The 23106-nt window shown below is 38.6% G+C and overlaps 1 protein-coding gene and 1 long non-coding RNA gene across 2 annotated transcripts in view; both read right to left on the bottom strand.

Annotated features, from left to right (window-relative positions):
• LOC139670849 (uncharacterized) overlaps positions 1–23106 on the bottom strand; it is a 103417-nt gene that overhangs the window by 78548 nt on the left and 1763 nt on the right. The window contains exons 3-4 of the long non-coding RNA XR_011697587.1: positions 13247–13346; positions 8880–8955 (exon numbers count right to left, since the gene is read on the bottom strand). This is a non-coding gene — a long non-coding RNA (uncharacterized lncRNA). The remainder of the gene's footprint in view (positions 1–8879; positions 8956–13246; positions 13347–23106) is intronic.
• Positions 18844–22081, bottom strand: MC4R (melanocortin 4 receptor). The gene has a single exon (XM_071552993.1). The coding sequence runs from the start codon at positions 20237–20239 to the stop codon at positions 19244–19246; it is 996 nt and encodes a 331-aa protein (XP_071409094.1). The 5' UTR covers positions 20240–22081; the 3' UTR covers positions 18844–19243.

The raw sequence follows: 23106 nt of genomic DNA on the forward strand, positions 1-23106 counted from the left end.
TTCCACTATGATTTTTTTGAAGAATATGTTTTGATGTCTAGTTGCTGGAAATAGTGGAAGACTCAGCTCCAGAAAACTAACTGATTATTAGTTTATGTGATGTCAGCTGAAATAATGAACTGTAAGATTAGAAAACTGAGGTTTCTCCACCAAAGCAAAGGACCATTTTTCAGTATAATGTGAGAAGACAAGTGGCTGTACAGAAGACAACTCAGTAATAGTTTGGTAGTGAGGAGGCAGTTGAGATGAGCATTTACAAGCTTACAGGTATTTTAATTAAAATAAACTGACTCATTAACACTGATGCATTCTCATCTGAACTGAATCAGAAAACAAACATCAGACTAGCATAAGTTGCTCCGAAGTTCAGACACTGAATCATGGCAGAGCTGTTATTCTGCAGTTCTTTGTACTGTAGTCTCCAAAGAGGTTCATTTCTAACCATCTCTTTTCACCAATACATAACGTTAGTACAGACAATTATCTTCAAGCAAGTCAATCCAAGTAGAATACTCTTTTGGAGCCCAGCCTGACCTGTGCTGCAGAAGCCAGTCAGCTGAACCAGGTCAACAGCTTTTCTCTTTCTCTGTGGCAAGATAGGTCTATTTTTTCCATTTGAGCTGGGACAAGCCAGCCTTGCTTGACATTCTCTTCCCTTTCCAAGAAGTTCTCCTAGTCTGTCAGTGTCTCCCTACTTTTTATCTGATCATTGTCTTTTGACCCTGGCTTTGGAGAATAACCAGGTGTGATGCCTTGTTTTGTTTGAAGTGGTAGACCTTGCCAGCACTGTAACTTTCCATTGAATTTCTTTAGTGCTTTCTGATCCATGTACCTGCATGTCACATAGTTTACAATCATATCCCCGTTCCCTGTTATGTGATCTGAGATAGAAGATGTTTCCTTTCATGGTTTTATTGTCTTCTACCTTATTTCAGTACATTTTAGCATGTTTATTTCAGCTACAATTGTAGGATGAAGTCAAAACATGAATATAGCTATCTCCTGTGATAAAGTGTTTTAAACTGCTAAAAGAAACCTATAAAGAAGTGTTGGTGTATCGGTGCGTGAGTTTGGCAGTAAATAGTGGCAGCCGACAAAGATCAAAGAGGCACAGCTCTCAGGTGTCACACAGTTTATTAAAATAACTCCATGGAGAGAGAAAAGACAGGTAAAGGTCCAAACTAAAAGCCCCGTTCTAAGTTACCCAATATATTTTCTTAATTCCCACCCATAGCTTCATCTTATAGGTTGAATTACGGTGTCTATAAAACTCATCATAGCTTTAATTGCATGACACTTTTCAGCAGATGTTCATTTCTGCTATGAGAAAAGTTGTCTCTCAAGATTCCTTTCCCATGAGCAGACCGACCTGAAAACCTTCTTATCTTACTTGCTTTGCTAACTGTTGGTCCCTTTCACAGAACTAACTCTGCACCTGCCAGCAGGCCTCAGAACTTTGTCTGTTTTTTCTAAAAACCCTTTTTCTCAACTCAAAAATCTTTATTCCCACAAAGAAGAAAAACCAAAAGATGCCTCACAAGAGGGTTTTCCCTGCTCTCTGACTCTCACACTGGGATTCAACAAGGAAAAAGTATTGTGGATGGTTTTTCAACATCCCTGAGAAACTGCAAAGGTAGGATATTTAGAATAGTATCTATAGAGAGTTTTGCTGTGGTATTACATTGCTATGGTAACAAAACTGGTTATAGAGTCAATTTGAAGCACTTTTTTTTTTTTCTGAGAAAGCTTTTGCTTATTCTACTTGTCTTCCTAGCTCTTTGAAATTTATTCCATAGTGCTTTTGACCATAAACCATTCCAATAAATCAAAAAAACCTGTCAATAGTAGTTTATGAAATTGAAACAGGAGGTAATATTTAATCACTAGAGTTCAAGAATAAGGTAGAAAATTAATTAAGGACTTAAATACAGAAGAAGGGACACTGCACTTCAGAAAGCACTCATATAGCACACAAAACAATTGCTGCAATGCTGAAACTAGAACATCTGCTACTGTAAAAGACAGGCATTTGCAAAAATGAGGCTGGATAAGCATAAGAACAGGTTATGGCAGGATCTCTACCATTACTTAAAAATATTTTTATTCAAACAGAATGGCTTCGTAAGACATAAGCTACATGTAGCATAGTGACAAGGTAATCAGCCCAAAGCTGACTGAAATCTATGAAGATAGACTGGATCTATGAATATAGAAGATTTTTACGGTTTATTGTTTAAGGTCTAATCTTCTGAAATATTTTATAATTTATCAACTATAACAAGAATGAGCTCACTATGACTGCTTAGAAATAAGTGTCATAAGAAAATGGAAGAGAACCTGTTAGTCTTAAAAGAAACTCACAAAAAACTCAACTAACCACAGAAAAAACAAAACCAAAAAAGAAACTAAAATAAAAAATAAAATTAAAAACTCTTCCCTTGCTTGCAGAAGCATAAAAGCACAGAGAGGTGTTTTTTTAAGATTGCATCATCATGAACTTGTGCTGAGAGAACATACCAGACCACGTCTGAATAGATTGTTTCCCAATGCAAACAGTTAATTCTGCTAGTGCTTTTTCCAACAACTGCAGTTCAATTGCCAGAGCATGCACATTTCATACACCAATAAACACAGAAGTGTTCCTAGACTACAAGCATGAGAATTTTCACAGCTGTAAAATGAGATGCTTTAGTTTTCCCTTACTTAAGGGCAGCTCAGCAAAGGCACCTGGAAATAAACTCCTGTATCAAATACCTTCCAGTAGCTATAAGTATTCTTTAACTGTATGTGCCTTATCTGAACAGTCATGCAAAGTAAATCTAATTCCCCAGATTAAACCCTCCAGTGATTTTTTTACTCTGGGAGCAGAAGCTGTCTTGGATAAAAGACAAAGAGGAGAAATATCAAAGGAAAAACCAGAACAGGAAAGCAAGGATAAGAGGAGAGGAGAGCTGACAGCACATGCATAGAAAAAAAAAGAAAAAAAGACAGTCCAGACTTTCTGATACCAACAGCTGATACAAACAGCTTGATGCCACCACTAACAGACACCAGCTTATAAGGTGATGGCTCTGTCACTCAGAAGTCCTCATTTTTCTTCCTAGAAATTCTGTATGGGGAGAGGTGGATTGCTAGGTAGAGGGGATGGGAAGGGGTAGTGTGCTAGTGGTGTCCTGATACAACCATATTAACAATATGCTCCTTGTGACTCTGAGTTAACATACAACCGATGGCAGGAATCCAGGCAGATCACTGTCTGGGGGAAGAAGCAAGTTGGTGGGAACTTCTGCAGTCATGATCCCCATGTCATCTTGGGATGACCCTGCTCGTCTGAGCCCAGACTCCTTTGGCAGCTGAAACAGGAGAATCCCTGACTAGTTGTACCCCTCTCCCTGAATACCTCTCTTTCTGTGTTTCTTTGAGGCACATGGTTTACAATCCCACTAGTCAGGATGGCAGCTCAGGGAGGGCAAATTCAAGCACAGGCAGCAATAATATGATGTGCACAGGACAAGAGCAGGACAGGCAAAGCAGATGCCAGCTGCCATTGACAGTATTCACTTTCCTATTTACCTACTTTATACAAGGCTCTTTGCTGCTTAGAGAAGCCACCACAACTTTCACATCTTTTTTACAACAACAGCAACTGGCTGTGAAGATCTGGAGAAGGGTTCCATGTTACATATGGAGTTCATAAAGACAGTCAGAAGACAGCTGAGAAAAAGCAGAGGTTTCTGGTATTTTCTAAAATTACATATCAGCTTACCTACCTCCTGCTGATTGTTCTCAAAGTTGTGGGATATCACCTCCTTCTTTCTGCTATAGAAAATCAAAGCTTCATTGACATTGATGTTCCCTCTTACTAACATGGTCAACCAGTCTTAGCTGCACTAGATCACCCATTTCTGATGGCCAATCTGATTCAGCCTTCTTCAGTTTGCAAGGTAAGATCTACTGAGAAGGACGGGCCAAGAGGTATATCAAGCCTCATGGTGCCTTCAAATAGGCTTTCAGTCTAAATTTGTATCAGGATAGCATCTGTTACTGTTTTTCAGTCTAGAACTGAAACAGGGATACAAGGAGTTGTCTCAGCTACCAACTAACACTAAGTCCTGGCAATTTATAAATAGGCTAAAGCTGTTAAATGCACAAATAAGCTGTCATTGCCACACACTTGTGAGGCAAGCTATAACCACTTAAGCTGTTGGGAATCCTGCCTACCTCCACCTCATTCTTGGGTTTCACTTGTTTCAAAGCAAGTAAACAGCTAAACCCCACAATTACTGTTGATGACAGACAAGACAACATTTAACAATTGCACAGTCTTTGAGGCTATATCTGCCTTTTTATTGCAAGCAGCTTATTTTGAGAAAATTCAGCACCCTGCCTGTGTTGTCACTCCACCTCCGATGTACTGCTTAAGTAAATCCAGAGATATCAAACGGAAACCTGCAGTTTTTCTGCTGTAAACAGTTCACTTTCCTGTTTACACTACTGTTGTGTGTGCTAGAATGAGCAGCTAGAAGTCTTAGAGAAGTGCCATTCGTATCATTCTCTCTGTAGGTCTGGCCCTTTGTAAATAATGCTGAGAAATTCCATCTAATTCAATCCAGGGACATTTTTAGGTATATCTCTGCACCCAGAAGCATTTTTTTTTCTTTTTTTTCTCTACTAGCTGTTACACTAGACAAGTTATCTTCTTGCCCTAAAAATTATACATAATCACTGCAAGAAAGTCACTGGTGTGCTTATGTGCACAAACAATCAGAAAGTGAGCTTGCCGTATATGAGGCTGTTTAGTTCATCAGCAGTGATCACAGAAGGCAGCAAACGCATCTCGACTAGCCACTCTCATTACAGTCATCAGACAAGCAGGTACTGCGTGGGCTCACAGTAGGAGACACATCGCAGTGCACAGATAGTCATGGAAATTAAACACTCTGCCAAAGGCTTCCACTTTCTGTCAGCTTTGGCAAGGAAAAGCATAAGTATAATTAGATTTTCAGTGGCACTGGCTAGTTAACTCTCAAAACACCAAGCAGAAAGGGCATCTGGTTTTAACATAAGCACACAGTAGGATGTGAAGTGCTGCATTGTGTTTTAAGGATCAAGTAGGAGATGGATATGAAAGAGAGCACAGAATGTTGACAATCTCTTTCTGGCTGTTAGTCTTCAATTCTATAAAACTCTGCTATCTAATATATTTCATTAGAGCATTCATGTGACAAATTATAAATTTTATATTCTATCTGACATGAAGCTGACACTACAGTGTTCATATAAAAGGAAAAGAGTGCCAATTTCTTTTCTTTAGAAATGTTACAAAAGCCTCTATTCTTTCATATCATGGATAGATTAGTATAGACTTTTAAACAATTTTTACTGGATTATACATTGTTAGAACCAAGGCACTGTCACATCATTGTTCCAAACTATTTGAAGAGCCAGTTTTCATTGAGATAAGGGAATGGGATGCAATAGTGCATTCTTGTCCTTTACACCTGAGTACATATAATAATAAGAAAGACTGCTTGTATGTAAAAATGTAGGAACACATCAATAGAAAATCTGCATGAAGCCTGAGATTTAATTGCTCTGTACTAGACCATTCACATCACCACAAACTGTAAAACAAGCATGCTTTTAAGTGTTTTAACTATATTTCTCTTCAAATGCCTTTTCAAATTTGGTAGAAATGTAATTTCTTTATTGTTTTTTACTATCATTTTTTACTAGGCAACAGAGAAATGTGCAGAAATTAAGGATAAAGGCATCTGACTGGTGGCAAAGAGTTCTTACACAGAAACTTTAATAGACTGTTCTCCTAAAATGTATCAAAGAGAAAACACAGGCATTTGAAGTATTCAATATCTAATTCTACACTAAGTGCAAAAGAATTTAGAACACTAAAAATTTTAAAGAGTTCTTCAGTCTAATGGAGAAGAAATAAAAAAATAAATAGATTTCAATAGCAATTATTAAAGTGAATTTTCAGTGAACCTGATGACTAGTTTGCCTGAATGACTAATCAAACAGTGTAATAAGGGCAGCAGCAGATCTGGTATCTCTTGGTATTTTCACATCAGTTGATATACCTTTTTGGAAGACATTTAGCTAAACAGGCTGAGCCTGAGAGCAGTTAAATTACCGTTTAGAAACCAAAATGCTCAGGAGGACAGAACCTATTATTTTTTTAGAGTGAAAAAAATCCCACAAACCAGACAGCTGAGACTTCATTGATTTTATTTCTTCTTGTATGGTCCAGTTATGGGGGTACAAACTGAACTAAGAGCAAGTTTCTGTGTCCTGGCTCTTCACAATCAGCTCAGAGGATATAAAACTTCCACTCTTACACAAAATAGCAGAAACATGCTGAGATTTTTGCAACTACAGCTAGCTCCAGCCTGTTCTTTGGTGGTAACTATCTGTGGAATCAAAGGGATAGAGTAGGTAATCAAGTAAGTCTCGAGAACCGAAGGGGGAAATGGCTCTTGAGTAATTCGGTCACACACAGGAGGCGTGAACGCTCAAAAGCATTTATTTCCAGTTGTGGTGGTGTTTTAAGGGTTTGGATAACGGAGTGGCCTGGCAAGGGGGTGTAAACTTGGAAAGAATTGGGTGGTACAACAGTCAATAACTTAAGACAACCAATAACAAGGCATCTGAGGGTTGGAGTCAGGGGATAGGCTCAAAGGGGTGGAGGTGGGAGTTTAGAACAGGCGAAAGTGATGGACCACGTGGTGCTAGCATGGTTATGACGGCTGCAGCCTACCTCTGCCGGCTGGCTGTGAACGCCTCCTCTCTGTACCTAGCTGTCTGGCCAGGACCTGCGCCGTTCAGCCCGGCGCAGGGCGACTTCCTGGCGGAGGCCCCCAGGGCAAGTACCAACCCAGCTGCAGGGTGCCCCAAGGGGTCCACGACCTGCGCCAGCCCCGCAGGGGCCTGCACCATTTATGCCGGCTTTTACATGGCTCGTGCATGTGCTGTAGTGCTGCTTTATCTGCAGCAGAGCTTTTATGGCGCCTCTATCGCTGCGCGTCCACCGTTCCCAGGGGTGGCAAGTTACATTGTGAATTTAATGGTGAGGTTTTGTGAGTTTGTTTTTGGTTGGTTTTTTTTTTTGGTTGGTTGTTTTTTTTGTTTGTTTACTTTAAACAGTCTGTTTAAACCATGATACTTCTGTCTTCCAGTATTAATCTATCAATGGCCTTTTTATAGTTGTTTGTTCCTGTGGTGATGTTGTTCAGTTTAGCTACAACCTGGTGTTTAATCTTATTTATGGACCTCAATCATATCCTCTCTCAGCCCTCGTTGTGTTAGCTAAGCCAAAGCATCCTAGCTTACCCTAAAAAAATGGGCTCATCATTCCTCTGACACTTCTAAAAGCCCTTCTCATAGTGGAAAAATGTTATATACAAATGAGGCAACAAGCAGAGCTGTTCATGATGATGTCAGTAACCCCTTTTCTATTAGAAATACAAATTTTCACATATTTCAAGACTGCACTGACATTTTTCATGTCTGGGCTAGCTGACCAATTTGTCATACACCCAAATATTTTCCAACTCAAGTGCTTCTTTCTAGCTGAGGTCTTTACAGCTTGTAAAGAGGCTTAGTTCAGAAACATCCAACCTTCTGTTTGTGCACTGATGATATGAACTTATTTTCAGCCGAGTCTACTCCTTCCTAATTAGTACCTTATTACTTTCACATATTGACTATACTTCTTTGGTGTCAGCATATGCCTTGTTCACCACTTTTGACCTGAACGATATGTACCCTTTAGGTCATGTTCTCATAAGACAACTGATCTATATTACCTCTATAAAACAGAAATGAAGACTTAATGCAGGAGTTCAGATTCCTCCATTTTTTGTCTATTCCCTTGATTTCTGCAAAAAAAATGGTTTAGACTTCATTCTCCCTGATGACATCTATATTTGAACTAGATGAGGAACTATCATGAGTAATATGAGTTCTAAAAAACAAACAAAAAAATTGACAGAACTATGTTTGCATCTTCATTTGAGTAATTTTAAGCCTTCTCTATACTAAACACCAAATACAGTTGTTGCATTCTAGTCCTCTTCTACTTTATCTTAGCCCTCTCTTACTCTAAAATGGTCCTCCAGGCCTGTCATGGTCTACCTGTGAAAATAAACTCAGGGTTTTTACAGCAGGTTTATATTCACCTACTGAAAGCTGAATGATCATTTACCCATAACAATAATGGGAATATCTAGACATGCAGATGACTTCAGCAGAGTGTCAGGTGGGTCAGTCCTTGACAGAATAACTGAAAGGGACTTTGTGAGAGATAGAAATTTTGTGAGAAGTACTCTATTAGGGATAGGGAAGTCATATCTCCAGAGGGAATGAAATGGGAGAAATATACCAACAACCTCAGTGGCATGAGGGCAGAAGTGAACTTCAGGACTTACAAAGTGGAGATGACAAGAATACATGATCTCTCTGAACTTCAAATGTCAGTGCATGCTCAGCAGCATATTTCATTTTACTTTCAGGCACTGATAAGAAATATCAGCAAGTTTTTTTTCTTAATTAAAATCCAATATGCATGACAATACTTAAGCTTTGTAGCTTCAGAAACTGAGAAACTAGAGACAGTTGTCACATTGTGGCCTTCTTAGTAGAATGACTAAGTAAGTAGCAGCCCTCTGAAAGCATACTTGGAAGGAAGAGAAACTGCTGAAGGTGAATGAAAAAACCCAAAGTAAATCCCCAAAATGGAAGATTTGGGGAAAGACATCTAATAGACAGGATGTTCTCAGAGCTGAAGGACTTCTCCTAAATCCATATCTAAGATGATTAACTTATTTTTAAGGCAAAAACTAAACAATGTAGATAGGTATACTTACTGCTCAGAGCTCATATCAATAGTAAGGCTTGTTCACAATTTCCGCTAATCTGGAGATCATCAACATCAAATGGATTCTGCATGTGTAAAACAGACCCGACATTACAACATGCACTCATGAGACACAGTTTTGTGGACATGAGTCATAGATATGTCATCTCTAGTACCCTGATAAAAAAATGTCAAAATCCAAACTGTATTAAATCATTCCATGACACCATACGTATAAGCAACTCAAAACCTGTGTTTACTAGCACTAAGTTGCAAAACAGAACCAATGAAAGATGGTTGTCACCTTTTGGCATTTATTCAACCAAACCTCCAAATTATAATGTTCTTAGGGCTAATGAAAGAAGAGGGAGTAATTGGAAACTGGTGGATCTCTTGGAAGACCACACAGTCAAAAAATAAGCAAAAAACAAAACCTGTTTTGGGTTCTCAGGATCCATAAGGAATCTGCTGTATTTGTATACCGTGAGGGAAAGAGAATAAGAGAAGAAAAAGTAGACATTTCAGGTTTGTCACCCTGAAGACAATCAAAAAGGTGAGTCTTGGCAAGGCACACCATGTTTCTCTCCCTTCCCCTTCCTGATCCTGAAAATACCTGAAACTTTTTATTCTTATCTGCTTAGCTTTAACCAAAACTTATGTAGTTCAAGAAGGTGGTGGGGATTTTATTTTTTAATGCTTTGTATTTTAAAAGCTGCCTTACAAGCTGGATGAAAGTAAGAAAAGGTTTACTAATTTAAAAATAACTCCCAGGTTTGTCCATTCCTAGTACAGAAGACATTTGGAGGTAAGACATTTTCTAATTCCCAATCAACACACATTCAATTCTCTTTCTCAGTCACTCTGGCACAGGATGTACATAAAATTCAAATAGGTTTGTGGGGACTCAAGATTACTCTTTCCAAATTTCATTGCAGATTTCCAAGTGTCAGCTCAATACAATGTAATCGTACTTGATTAAATTCTGGATACATTCAATTGCATTGTGCAATAACCTTTGGGTTTATTTATAAAAAGATATTTCTATTGCAATTTATTACAATACTGAGACTGTAATAAACTCTTGGGTACAAAACAATATAAGCCTGCAAAGAAGCTCCTCAAATCTGACAGAGATGAAACCCTCTCTTCTATAGAGATGTTTAAATCACCCCAGGGTATCATGATGAACAGGCCTTTACAGAGAGACACTTCTTCAGAATGAGCTGAAGTTTTGTATAGAAATAGTAGTAGAAACAACCACAGTATTAATCAAACCCACTCATTATCTTGGGAACTCTTATCCAAGCAAATTAATACAAACTGGAGTCAGGTGAGTACTCTAGCTGTCATACGTCACATGACAAGGCAACAGTGCTGGTGTGGAGATAGGATCTGTCACTCTATAAGTGAGCTATAAGGCTCTTTCAAAGGTTAAAATTAATTAAAATGTTGAAATTTCATGGCACAGTACTGGTGAATCAACCAGGGTTTCATAAAGGATCCAAGTATCAGAGGACAAGGAAGACTGCCTTCATTGAAAATACATTTTTAAAAAAATAATATCTAAGATCAGGAAAAAAAATTCAGAACAAATGGAAATAGGAACATACTGTTTGGAGAAGAAATATAGCATGATAGTGATTTCAAAAGCAGAACAATTTCTGGAGTTGTGCTGGTTTAAAATAACTAGGACAAATGTGAATAAAGTTGAATTCCTATAACCTCTCACAGGGACTCATAGCAAAGGAAAATGTATTTTATTATCACATGGTGTAGCTGGCACTTAAAGGCTCAGTACAGAAACATACAATACCTGATGCTTCAATGCCTATGCAAGCTGAGAAGCTAGACATTGTTGGTAACTGTTGGCCTTTTTTTTTTTCCAAAAACCATGGAGCTTGACTCTTCTGAAAAACTACCCTTGAATTTATGCCATGCTGTAGCAATTTCGTAACACAGGGAATTACATCTGCTGTGACCCTTCTATCTCACATCAAAAGCTTATCACTTACAGAGCGAGGTGCTTCTGACAGGAGATCAGTTGTGCAGATACTAACTAAATAACAACAAAGTTTTCCCAATGCAAATAGCGGGACATTTATGACTTTTATGACCTTTCTGCTGAACATTCAATCCTGTCTTTTACTAAGTTTTTACCATGGCCAGCTAAAAGATGAGGAAAAATGCTGCTATGAAGAGGTGCTTGAATAAGCACCTAGGCTGAAAGTGGAAATGCTGTTAAAAGAGTGCAAACTGTGTGGAGTTTCAGTTAACAGAAATCCAAGTAGAATTGGTTCTGTCAGAAGTAAAAAACAATCAAGCTACAATGATTGTAAGACCTGCACAGTGTCACAAGTTCACAAGGTCAATCATAAATTCTTGAGAGATGTTAAGTCTACAGAGAAAGATACGTGCCTGGTTGAGGGAAATGAGGAGGCTGAAAGTGATGGGACCACTCTTGATTTTATGTGAACCTCCATCTCTGAAAGAGACATGCACTAAAATACTGAGAGTGACAAAATCATCATACTGAGACTTATCAAGTGACAGAAAGTCTCCTGGCAGTTCCAGCAGCACAGATGAGGGCTGAAAGATCATCAGAGTTAGGATTTGATGCTTCATTGCAGAGCTCCAGCATGACAAAAATGTTAGGAATTATGACTTAGTTCAGTTAAACAAGTTGCTCATAATGAAATTGTGCATAGGAACAGAAACATTTTGGAAATATTCAAATAAAGTAAGAGATGAAAAATTTAAAAAGGAGAAATCTGAAAACTGGAAACAAAAAGAATATGTTTTATTTTTTAAACAATAATGTCATCATGTCTGTTTGGGGTGGAAAGTCATCAGGGAGTTCCTGAACTGAGTAATCTGAGTGAATAAATACAAAAAAAAGAGACCAAACTCATATGATCCAAAATATTTATAAAGTCAATTTGTTGTGTGCCACAGGAAGCATTTTTAAGCCAAGCAGATATATGTTACAGAGAATAAGACATCATCTTCTCAAAGTTGAAGACATGGTGAAAGTAATAAGAACTTATGTTAAAACACAAATTTGGGTAGTAACTGCCAAACTTCTTAAATTACTCTTTTTTCCCCCTTCAATTCCATAATCCCACAATTGCCTCTCCCACTGAAGTCAATGACAGTTTGACATTGCAATGATAAATTTCCTAAAAAACTTGCAAAGCTTCCAGAATCTTGTCTGACATACAAATTAATTCCTTACTTCTTGTCCCAAATTAAACAAGTCACAGTGGCTTAACCAAAAAGGAGAAAATATTTTCTACCATTTTGTTCCATTTGTCATATATGTCCCTCCCAACAGTAACTCTACCTGCTTTTAGTAAGATGACCTGTATGGGCCAAGGTTCACTGACGCAAAAAAATGATTGGGAGAAGTTTGCACTGCAACAAGATGAATGGCCACTTTATTATTGAGGTTCTGCCCTGATTTCTTCTCCCCTTGTCCATCTGTGAAATTTCACTTCATAAAGTCCCCTAGGAGGAAATGTAAAGAACCACTGCCCACTACAGAAAACATTCGTTTTCCTTTTATGTGCTGCACAGGAGAAAGAATTGTTACATTATTTTGTATATTAAGCAGCTGGGGTCATCCTATTTAGTGATGCTGGAATGAGTTATCATAAGCTTATAAAATGGGTAAGATGGAGAATAAAAGGTGCTGTTAGAAAGCTTTTATATATATTTAATTCTGGAGGCTTGCTAAATGCAGACATAGAAAACAACCCTTTAATTGTTTATTACAAAGTAAATTACAGGAAACTACGATGAAAAAGCAACAAAGACACACTGTGAGTAATTTTTCCTCAATATCAAACCCAATCAATAAAAAATTGGATTTGTGTTGCAGGAAACAAAACTTTATGGAAGCAACATAAGTGCATAGAAGGACCACAAATGAGATGGCATTAAGCTCTTTTCATTGGAATAAACTGAAAGAAACACAAACAGTGCTCTTAGAGTCATAGACAAAAACATTTTGTAGAAATCACTATTAGATCCTGACCTTCTGCTAGGACAAGCCAAGGTGATTCTGTGCTGAAGGGACAGATGAAGCAAAACAGAAAGTTCAGGATTTTCAAAAAAAGAGAGATGTTAGTGACCAGGATTCATAGAATCAAAAAATGGCCTGGGTTGGAAGGATCTTGAAGAACCATCTCGTAGTCCCATGCTTTTACAAATAATGCACATTTAGTTAAGCATGCTAATTAAAGTGATTAACTTCTCATGAAACACATAGATCTCATTTTTCCACATTAAGAATTTTTCTTGAAATAACATATTAAAATTAATGCTACTTTGAATTATTTTTTGTCAAAATTTAGCATTCTTTTACACTGGAGTACTTACAGAATTTATAGTAGGTCAGAGTGTTTTGCTTTCTCTGGCTGGAGTCCACACATTCTGATCAGCTTTAATGATGCACTTCCCAACAGTAGACTTCATGAATCTAAACATGTATTTTGATGGAAAAACAAAGATTTTAATGTGTAAATGACAAATTGCTATGAATTTAACTGACAGAAAAAGTAATTCAAGGAAAATTTTTGGTTTTAATTCACCTTTCTTTTTCTGCACAGGGTCTTGTGAAACCTAGTAACAGAATAGCATTTAGCCACATTATTTGAGATTATGTTGCAGAAAGATATTAGCATGAAATTATGCCTGTGGGTTTACAGCAAATGCAGCAATCACAAAGATATATCTTATTTTCTTATGGATTTTGCAATCTCTCAGATAGCACTGACTTTCATAAGAAAGAAAGTCTGATTAATATCTCAAGTGTACTTGCGTGAAGATACCAGTTTCTTATCTATATTTAAGAAGCTGTGTAATATCTCTATAGCCATAATTTTCATTCTTTCAATGATCTGTCATGTTTCTGTCAGGGAGTCTCTCCATCCTATTTAAAAGGATAAATAAAAGAGTTGTCTAAAAAACCATTAATAATAGGGCAAGACTAGCCTAAGATATTTCAAAAGTCTGACTGGTTTTAGCTACTACGCAAAGATGAAGACAAAAAAAGATTGGAGTTTACCTGTCTGCTGAGGATAAGCCATGTATATCAACAAATGTGCCACTTTAAGATCCTTATCACATCAAGATGATTAGCTGCTGGAAAGGGAGACATGCAATCTGTGACTTAAAGATTGACCAGGTAGATTGCATTCGCAGATGTGTGTTATAGAGAGCCAAGAACCATAAGAAAACAGCACACAACTTACAAGAGTCAATTTAACACATTAAAGGACAGCCCGAGGTCACAGTCACTCTAACATGCTGCTGCATTGTTGGTTCCCACTTTGTACTGTATGAACATCTATACTGAAATCACACTTCACACTTCATAGGATCTGACAAAAGAAAACTTAATGGTACACTTATGGTGAGGAGAGCTCTGCAGGTAGACAAGCAGGGCCCTGGAATCACAGGCAGAGTCCAGAGCAGTGTTTTGCAGTCTGCAGGCACACAGCTGCCCCTGAGGTCAGGATGGAGGGGCAGAGCAGCTGTGCCCTGGAACAGCACATAGCGACAAGTGAGAGAAAGATTGGCTAGAAGGGAGCTTTTAAAGAAGCAGATCTGCAGTTTCATCTGCAAGAAAAAATTAGTCAAAAGGACACAATGTGCTCAGAGCTATAATAAAGGAGAATTGGAAACTATAAAGGGAGGAAAGGTTTTTGTCTTCTTTTTTATTGCATTCAGGACCAGCCAAGCAACAGCCCTCATTCAGAGAAAAGAAACAGAAAACAGCTTAATAATAATATCTCTGTTTATTCTTTACAAACTGTCTCAGGGTGTCATTCCCTGGTAAATACATCAGCCTATCATTATATCAAGCAACTCAGGTACCATTCTGTGTCACATCTACTTTTGCTTAGGACCGATGGTTCAACCACAAGTGGATCACACTAGAATATTTCTTCAACATCTTGTATTTTAATAATTCCTGCTATCAACTCAGAAGCATTAGCAGGCTAGAGAGTGACAGTAGTGACATGAAGTATTAATGTTAGAGTAAGTATTTGCTCCTACATGTTTAGTCCTATGTGCATGATTTTCAGTTTTACCTTGGCTATGAATGTCGTCACCTCATTTTGATTATTTCTGGGTTTAGTTTTCATAGTTACAATCCTAGATGTGTTTCTGGTGCTTGACTGGGCTGAAAAAGGGAGGGACAAAATTGTCCATTTTGGCCAAGAATGCCTGGATAGAAAAGATACATTAGAGATCCAGCAGCGAGATGTTGCAAGAAAAATATATGGCTCCCTAGTAGTTTTGTCTAGTTGGCCTTCCTGGTGGCTCTAATGTGCAGTAAGGTAGTTCTCCCTAGCAGTAAATTTCAATGAACCAAATAAACCTTTAGCATCCTAATCACATGTCCTCATTGCTCCTGTGCAGTGCTGGTAGTTAGGTGGGAAATCTAAAAGCCCCTTTATCAGCCCCTCAAGGACACTACTGTCTTTTAAAAATACTCAAGGAAGAAATCTGGGTTCATTGTTATCTGCTCTTTTACCAACAGAAAGAAAAAAGATCACAGGACAGAATCACCGCCTTGATCTATTAATAAATTAGAGATAAAAATTTTCCCCAAACTGATTTCTGAATCTACAGCTACAAAACTGTTTACTGTAATGCACAACATATTAGCCATTAATTATAAAGTTTGGAGACCATGATCTTGAAAATCTTTTCCAACCTTAATGATTCTTTGATTCTATGACAATGACATTATAGATCAGACTGAGTGTCATGCCTGCTTCCATTCCAGATGAGAGAGGAGCTCTATACCTCTGCCAAGATGTTTCATTCTCCCATGGCAATTTTGCATTTCAGTTTCTCAATGAGAACTGGCACATGCAGTTACAGAACAGAAAAAAATACTACTAGGAAGCACCATGCTCTAACTCTTTTTGTGGTTTTTTTTTTTTTTGTTTTGTTTTGTTTTTTTTTTAAATTCTTGAACCCTTATACATTCTTACATTCGTGCAAGAGGACAAGTTTCCTTTTGTCCTAGTTCAGCAGGTGGGACCAGTTTATCACTGTGTGGGGGTGACCAAAGCTATGTATTGTACACCCTCTATTCATTTCTCAAGAACTGTTATTTGCAGCAGCTGCCCAGGGCACACCCGACTCCTCAGGGTGTGAGCTGGGTGTGAAAGACACCTGTGAGATAAGAGCTGTGATAACTCCCCTCCAGGGAGTCTTTAGCACCTTCACGCCCAGCCTGAGGGGGCATGTCTGCTAGTGGGCCATCAACAATTCCAAAATACCTCATGACTCACAGAGTCAGATCACTCTAATAGGAAAGACCAAGTGTGGGAAAGAGTTCTTCTTCATGAATGGTGCTGTAGACGTTCTCTCTGTCTGTCTTTAGAGAAGTAACTCACCTGCTTCAAGGAGAGACAGAAGATTCTCACAGACATGCCAGAGGCCCTTGGTGGAAGTCAGGCAGGCCATAAGACACAGGGGAGAATACAGCCTTGAAAAGTTATGTAGATGCAAAAAATTTAATAAATGCACGAAACCAAGTTTTCTGCTTTGCTTTTTCTGCCTGCATGAGCACTCAGTGATGTAGTGCAGTGACAAGGAAAATAAACCTTTCCTTAAAACCGTAGCCATATCCTGGTGTCTGGGGTTACCTGCATACGTATCAATTCTCACAAGCAAGCAGATGAGTGAGTGGAGCTGTCAAAGGTTTTAACATAAAAGTCACTTCTCATACAAGTTGAAGAAAGACATGCCATGGTGTAAGAAGTACCATCAATGTGCCTAAAGTGAAAAGCCACAGCACTCCAGAAAAGTAGGAAGCACAAGCATAACAAAGTACCAACACTGAAATGAAGAGCAAAGCTCCAATTAAACCTCTTTTCTGTCCCCGTTCTCAGTGAAATATGCTATTTTGGTAGTCCAGGCACCACATGAATAGTTCAATATAATGATCTTGAGTAAAAGAGAGCTATAAAAACTCCACCAGAAATCCAAACAGAAAGGTATTTTTTAAGGGTGCTCATGATGCCCATCTGTCTCCACGAAGTGTGCTCAGCCTTTCTCTTCAGAGCCTCTCCACAGCCATTTGCCCTTCTTCTCTTTTATGGTCTGTATTGTCAGCATTTCAGACCTCCTCATGTTCATAAAAAACCCTGTCATGCCTTAGCTTTTTGTTTTTCTTGCTATCTTGTCAGTAGGAAATGTAGCTTATGTAATTTATAGATCTCTTTATTTGAATGTAGAGGCAAAGAGAAAATTATCTTCATTTTTTCCATTAAAGCATGTAAGTACTTTGTTTAATGATTAATCTCTCACTAAAAGATGTTTTAGGGTCTAGGTGAACATCCCCTGGAAATGCTGTCTCCTGCACTGAATATAGAATCATAGAATCGATTGGGTTGGAAAAGACCTCCAAGATCATCAAGTCCAACCCTTGGTCCAACTCTAGTCCGTTTACTAGATCATGGCACCCAGTGCCACGTCCAATCTGCGTTTAAAAATCCACAGGGATGGTGAATCCACCACCTCTCTGGGCTGCCCATTCCAATGCCTGATGTCTCTCTCTGTAAAGGATTTTTTCCTGATATCCAGGAGACCCCCCCTTAAGTCTTTCATGGTCTGTAACAGAGGACCAAATTTTGTCACAATTTTATAATATGCTGAAAAGTTACCCACAACTGAAAGATCAGCTTCTGTCTGGAGAATATCAGGTAGTAAATATTAGTCTCTTTTTAAAGCTTTTCATTGTATGCTTTTGTTTAATGAAGTTTAATGTTTTTGTTTAATAAGCAGCTTGAGGAAACAAGCTATTTCCAAGAAAATTGATAGAAAAGTTCATCCTATTTTTAATTTATTAATAGTTCACCTCGGTAAAATCAAGCATTTGGGATTAAATCCTGAGTTGTGCTGTACCTTTAATTTTGAGTTTTTAAATCTGAAATTGCTAGATCTTCTACAAGTTTCCACTATGTTTTATACTTACTGGGAATAAATATATTAATTTTATTGTGTCCTTACATAGAAGCTGATAGTAAGGGACATCTTACAGAATCCAATGTACTCATACTTTAAATTCCTCTGAAAGTGCTAATACCAGGGACCTGAGGTCCCTATTATAACCCATGGAGAGAGTGGTGATTTAGTATGAAATTGATAACACATCAGTTAGATGCCTGTAAAAGTGAATTGTATTCAAGCAGCAGCAGCAGCACATAGGGCTTCCAGATCCAGAGCAGGAGTAACCAGACTCATCAGTCGGCTCTCTTTCCATGGGATAGTATTTCCCTTGCAAAGCCCGTATGATCCACAGTATAGCCTGAAGTGCTCAGATCGAATTAATACATGCCTTGTGTCCTGTGTAAAGATACTGGCAGTGGATCCCATCTGCTAACACCACACTTCAAAATAAAGGGCAGCTTGTTTCCAACAAGGTTATATTTTCATTTGAAGCATAGCCTCCTTGTTCCCCACAGCCCCTCAGAACAAGGACTGAATGTTAAAACTGAACTCTTCATCAGGTAAATCAGTGACTCTTTACACTGCTGCTGGCACTGTCAAAGTTAATACTGTAACTGCTTCATGGCTAAATGGAGGGAGCCAGTCTGCCTGGATGCCACTGTAGCAAATGTATCCATGGCTAACGGATGCTCCAGGGAGTAATTCAAACTTTGCAAAAAGGTACTCTCAAACATACTGCAATCATTATCTAGAACAAAAACCCAGCCCAAAGCCCAAAGTCTGTGTAGCAAGTGTTTGAAAAATCTTGTTCCTGTGGGCAATAACTCTAACAATAAACAGAATTGGTGCTGTGAGTAGAACAAAAAGGGTTCAAAATTAATAAATACAACTTGTTGGTTTCACTAAGCTTTCTGAAAAATTTGTTTTCTAATTCCAGAGAACCTCTAATCTACTAATATGGAAGCATGTGTTCTATTTTAAGTTGTATATAATGTTGTGGATAACCATAATTACTTCAACAGAATAAGGAATGGTATCAATCAATATGTTCTGTAAAGCAGGCAAGTTATTTATTTTGTCAGCAGTTGAAATATACAGATGCTCATGTTTGTTAGCATTTCACATTAATCACATTAATAATTACATTTATTTGCCTCTTACAGACTGGTATGAAATGCTACTTCTCTTTCCAGACAAATAAATTACAAACTGTAGGCATCACAAACATTATACAGAAATATGAATGACATGAGAGTGGGACACAAGAATGAGAGGGAGGGGAGACAGAAAGAGGTGCTCACTTTTAAAGATTTAAATCAAATTCTGCTGAGAAAGAGGATGTGAAGGCTTGGAAATCTGTGCTGCATGTTGTGTACACAGTAACATATCCATCCATTTTGCTCAATATTTGCCAGGGAAATCACAAAACCCTCTCAGACTATAACAGCATATAATCTCTTTGAATGTTTTCCTGAGCTCCTGACTCCGGAATGCATAGATAAGTGGATCAATGATGGAATTGCACATAATGAGAATGAGGTAGAAGTTAAAGTGGGACATGAAGCACACACAGTAAGGGTTGTAAGGGCAGGAGATGTAGAAAATCAGGTGCAGGAAAAATGGAGCCCAACACACAACAAAAACTCCAATCAGGATGGTGAGAGTGATGGCCCCTTTCATGTTGGCCCCTTGACGAATAGGGCCAGTTCCTGGAAGAACAGCAATCTTTTTTATATGTATCCGAGCCATCATAAACATGTGGACATAGAGGGATGCCATGAGAATGAGCATAGTGAAGAACATGCTAATAAGGCAGATGATGACAACACTGCTGTCAGAGTAAATGATGAATAAAATGCCTGAGACAGTGCAAGTAGCCCAGATGCATGTGATAATGGCCCCTACACGCTTCACTGTCATGATATTATGGTACTGGAGAGCATAAAAGATAGTAAAGTACCTGTCCACTGCTATTGAGAGAAGACTGCAAATTGATGCAAGCAAGGAACTGCATATCACTGAGTCAATGACATTGTCAATGTTTATGGTAAAGCTCTGTGCATCCGTATCTGTATTGTTAAGCAGCGTGATGACAATGGTTTCTGATCCATTAGATACACTCACTAGCATATCAGCCACTGCCAAGCTACAGATGAAGAAGTACATAGGTGAATGGAGGTTCTTGTTCTTGGCTATTGCCACAATGACCAAGACATTCTCCAGCAAGCTGATGATGCCCAGAGTCACAAACACTTCAGGGGATACAAAGAGTTGCTCGTAGCAGCCTCCCGAGGAGTAGCCCTTCGCATTGGGCTCACTGGCACCTCCATGCAGTCTGTAGCTGTGGTTCCAGAAATACAGATGCTGTAGAGTCCCACGGTGATGGGTGAAATTCATCTTACGGAGATTCCCTTTCAGCTTCCTTCTTTTAAAACTCCTGTTCCTTCTGCATTCCTTTGAAAACCATCTTTGGCTTTTCAGCTTGGGTGAAAAAGCAAAATAAGCTAGGACCAAGGCAGACAGCGCTGTGACAAAATCAGGTTTCAGACTCAGAAATACTAGTTTACACTCTCACAGACACAGTTTCTGATCATCTTCACATTTACCTTGATGATTTATGTCAGAGAGTCCCAAGAGTCTCTATGTTTGCATCAGATTCTCCCCTATGGTCAGTTCCTCTTTAGTTCACTGGTATGCTGCAAGGCTTTTTTGTTGCTTTCCATTGAAGAGAGGCAAGCATAAAATGCCCAAGTCACTGCTGCAGAGAAGGAACTAATTTCAAACTGCAAGTGCCAGTCTCGTTGTCAGATAGTGCATGCTGGCTGCCTCTTTTACAGTGTGTGGAAGAGAAAAATATTCAGGGCACTCCCTGCCTCTGCTTTGCCTTCCAGCCAATGGGACTCAGGAGCTGCAGCAAGTGGAGGGGGGCTGATTCCGAGCCTCTCTGAAACATCACATGGCACAGTAGCTGCAGATGCAGCACAAGCTACCAGTAACAGCAGGAAAGCAGACTACCAGAGCTTTATGTCCTTTCTTTAACTTCTGAGAATAATATTTGAGCAGTTTTTTAATTAGCAGACTTACAGAACTGTACTAACAATCTTACAGAATTCCAGCAGCTGAACTGACAGCTTTTTATTTCTCACTACATGATCGAAGACTGATTTGCTGTGATTTACTCTTGTTCCTTCTGTGGCACAAAGTTGCTCTGCCTTGTATGTGTGGCAAAATAAAAAGAGGGAAAGGGAGCAAGACTACATATTTCCTCTTGGTTCACTCTTCCAAGTTTCCTTTGCCTTGCTAATTTTTCTATGCCATAACTGTTCACTTGTAAGATGTGTTACAAGTTTGCCCTATGTTCTCTAAGCTCCTTGTAATTTTAAAGAAATGGAGACAATCTAAGAATAGAAACCAACATGAGCCAAAGTCCCAAACGGCTTAATAAACTGTCCTAAAGAAAGTAGTTCATGCCAGGTAATATCCTTCTTCATGATCTTATTTTCAGGAAGGAAAAGATGAAGGAGTTGGTTGCAGAAGAACCTGCCACCATCAAGAATTAAGACAAAATAAAAATCAGTATTTAGAATAGGTGAAGGAAAGCAACAAGAGACAAAGTTGCAACCAGTAGGAAATGGAGCTTGTACAACGGTAATGACACAAAGGCAATAATAAATCTCCTAGAGGTCCATATGGGCTGTCAAGGAAAGCCCTTGAGAAGAGAACAATGCCAAAGGAATATGAAGAGGCACAATAATTTTGCTGTTACTTCTTCAAGCATTGCAACTGAGGAATGAAAAACAAATACATTCAACAAAGCCTGAAATACAGAAAAATTTTAAAGATATGGAGGCTATAGAAAAGTCAGCCACTGCACCCAAGAGTAAAGTTTGCAAGGAAATTATTTGAATGAACATTTCAAGTCAGCTACTGGAAAGGTATGGAGGGATTTGTATCTGGTGCAAGAGTTTATTTCCTACCAACTCTCAAACTTTATTTGTCCTCTGTGCATTAGTTGGCTTTAAAGTGAACAGCTATAAAGAGGTACTAGAATACAACATGCATACAGAAGCACAACTATCTGTATTCAACATCTCAGAACTGGGGTGTAGTGTGATTTTACTTTCACATTTGGATTTGTTATAGACCTACAGTTATGAAGACCTACATTAGAAGAAAAGCTTCAATCAATTCTTTCTAGGCCCTTCCTGAGACAGATTGCTTCATAAAACTGAAACATAAACAACAAAAACAAACAAAATAATTTGCAGCACAGGAAATTGCACATTTACCAGTTTGGTAAACATCATTTACCAACAACCTGTTTGCAATGAAATATTTTGCTACTGAAAGGGTGAGATCTGATTTCCTATCAAGACATAATGCAAGCCAGAATTCAGAAAGATTTGTTATCTAGTTACTGATCCCTGGGCCAGTATACAGCATGCACTATCTCCTGCCACAGAAAGGACTTGCACACTCAGCCCTTAAAGCGCATAGCTACTGTGTGAGAGCAGTGAGAAAAATTGTATAAAGACTGAGGTGGGAGAACAGCATTTCCCCAGATAAAGTATATTTTTCTACACCTGCAGCCAGAAATGTGTAATCTTTAAGTTATCCCAGGGAGCCAGACACTCGGCACCCCTTCCTTCATGAACTTATGCTGGAAGTGCCCATGACACAGGGGTCTCTCCCCCTCACCTATACAGGTGGAGCTAAAGAAGTCAAGACTGACAAGAATAGAGAGAAGCTACTTCCACAGAATACTGCCTCATTTGTCCCAGTTGTCTGTCTGCCTATTCCACTTCTGGGTCCTCCCTTTCTCTGCGCGTTATCTCTGTTCTCGTCCCCATTTATCTTTCCATTTACTCTCTTCATCCAGAAGTTATCGAGACAATGGTTCATGCTTGATTTTTCTCTGGATGTGGTCATAAAAATGCAATATTGGTTATAATAAAAGAAAGAAAAGCAAATTTTTTTCCCCACTCACAGCCATTACTCACCTCCAAATTTCTGCAGAAAAGCAGCAAAAAGCAGCAAATTTAAGATAGTTTAGCAACTTACCTGGAGCTCTGAAGAGCTGAGGTACATTAGCCTGCTCTAATTAAAAGGTGAAACAAGCTGTATGAGCAATTTTTAAATGACAGATGATGTATGTACATCTAACTACTTCTACAGTAAAAGATGGATACATGTCTCTGGCTCCCATTTAATAAAAAACAAACAACATAATGTTAAAATCATTCAAGGAGTCATGTCTGAGAATT

This window comes from Pithys albifrons, chromosome 4, assembly GCF_047495875.1.
Source record: "Pithys albifrons albifrons isolate INPA30051 chromosome 4, PitAlb_v1, whole genome shotgun sequence".
NCBI lineage: Eukaryota > Metazoa > Chordata > Aves > Passeriformes > Thamnophilidae > Pithys > Pithys albifrons.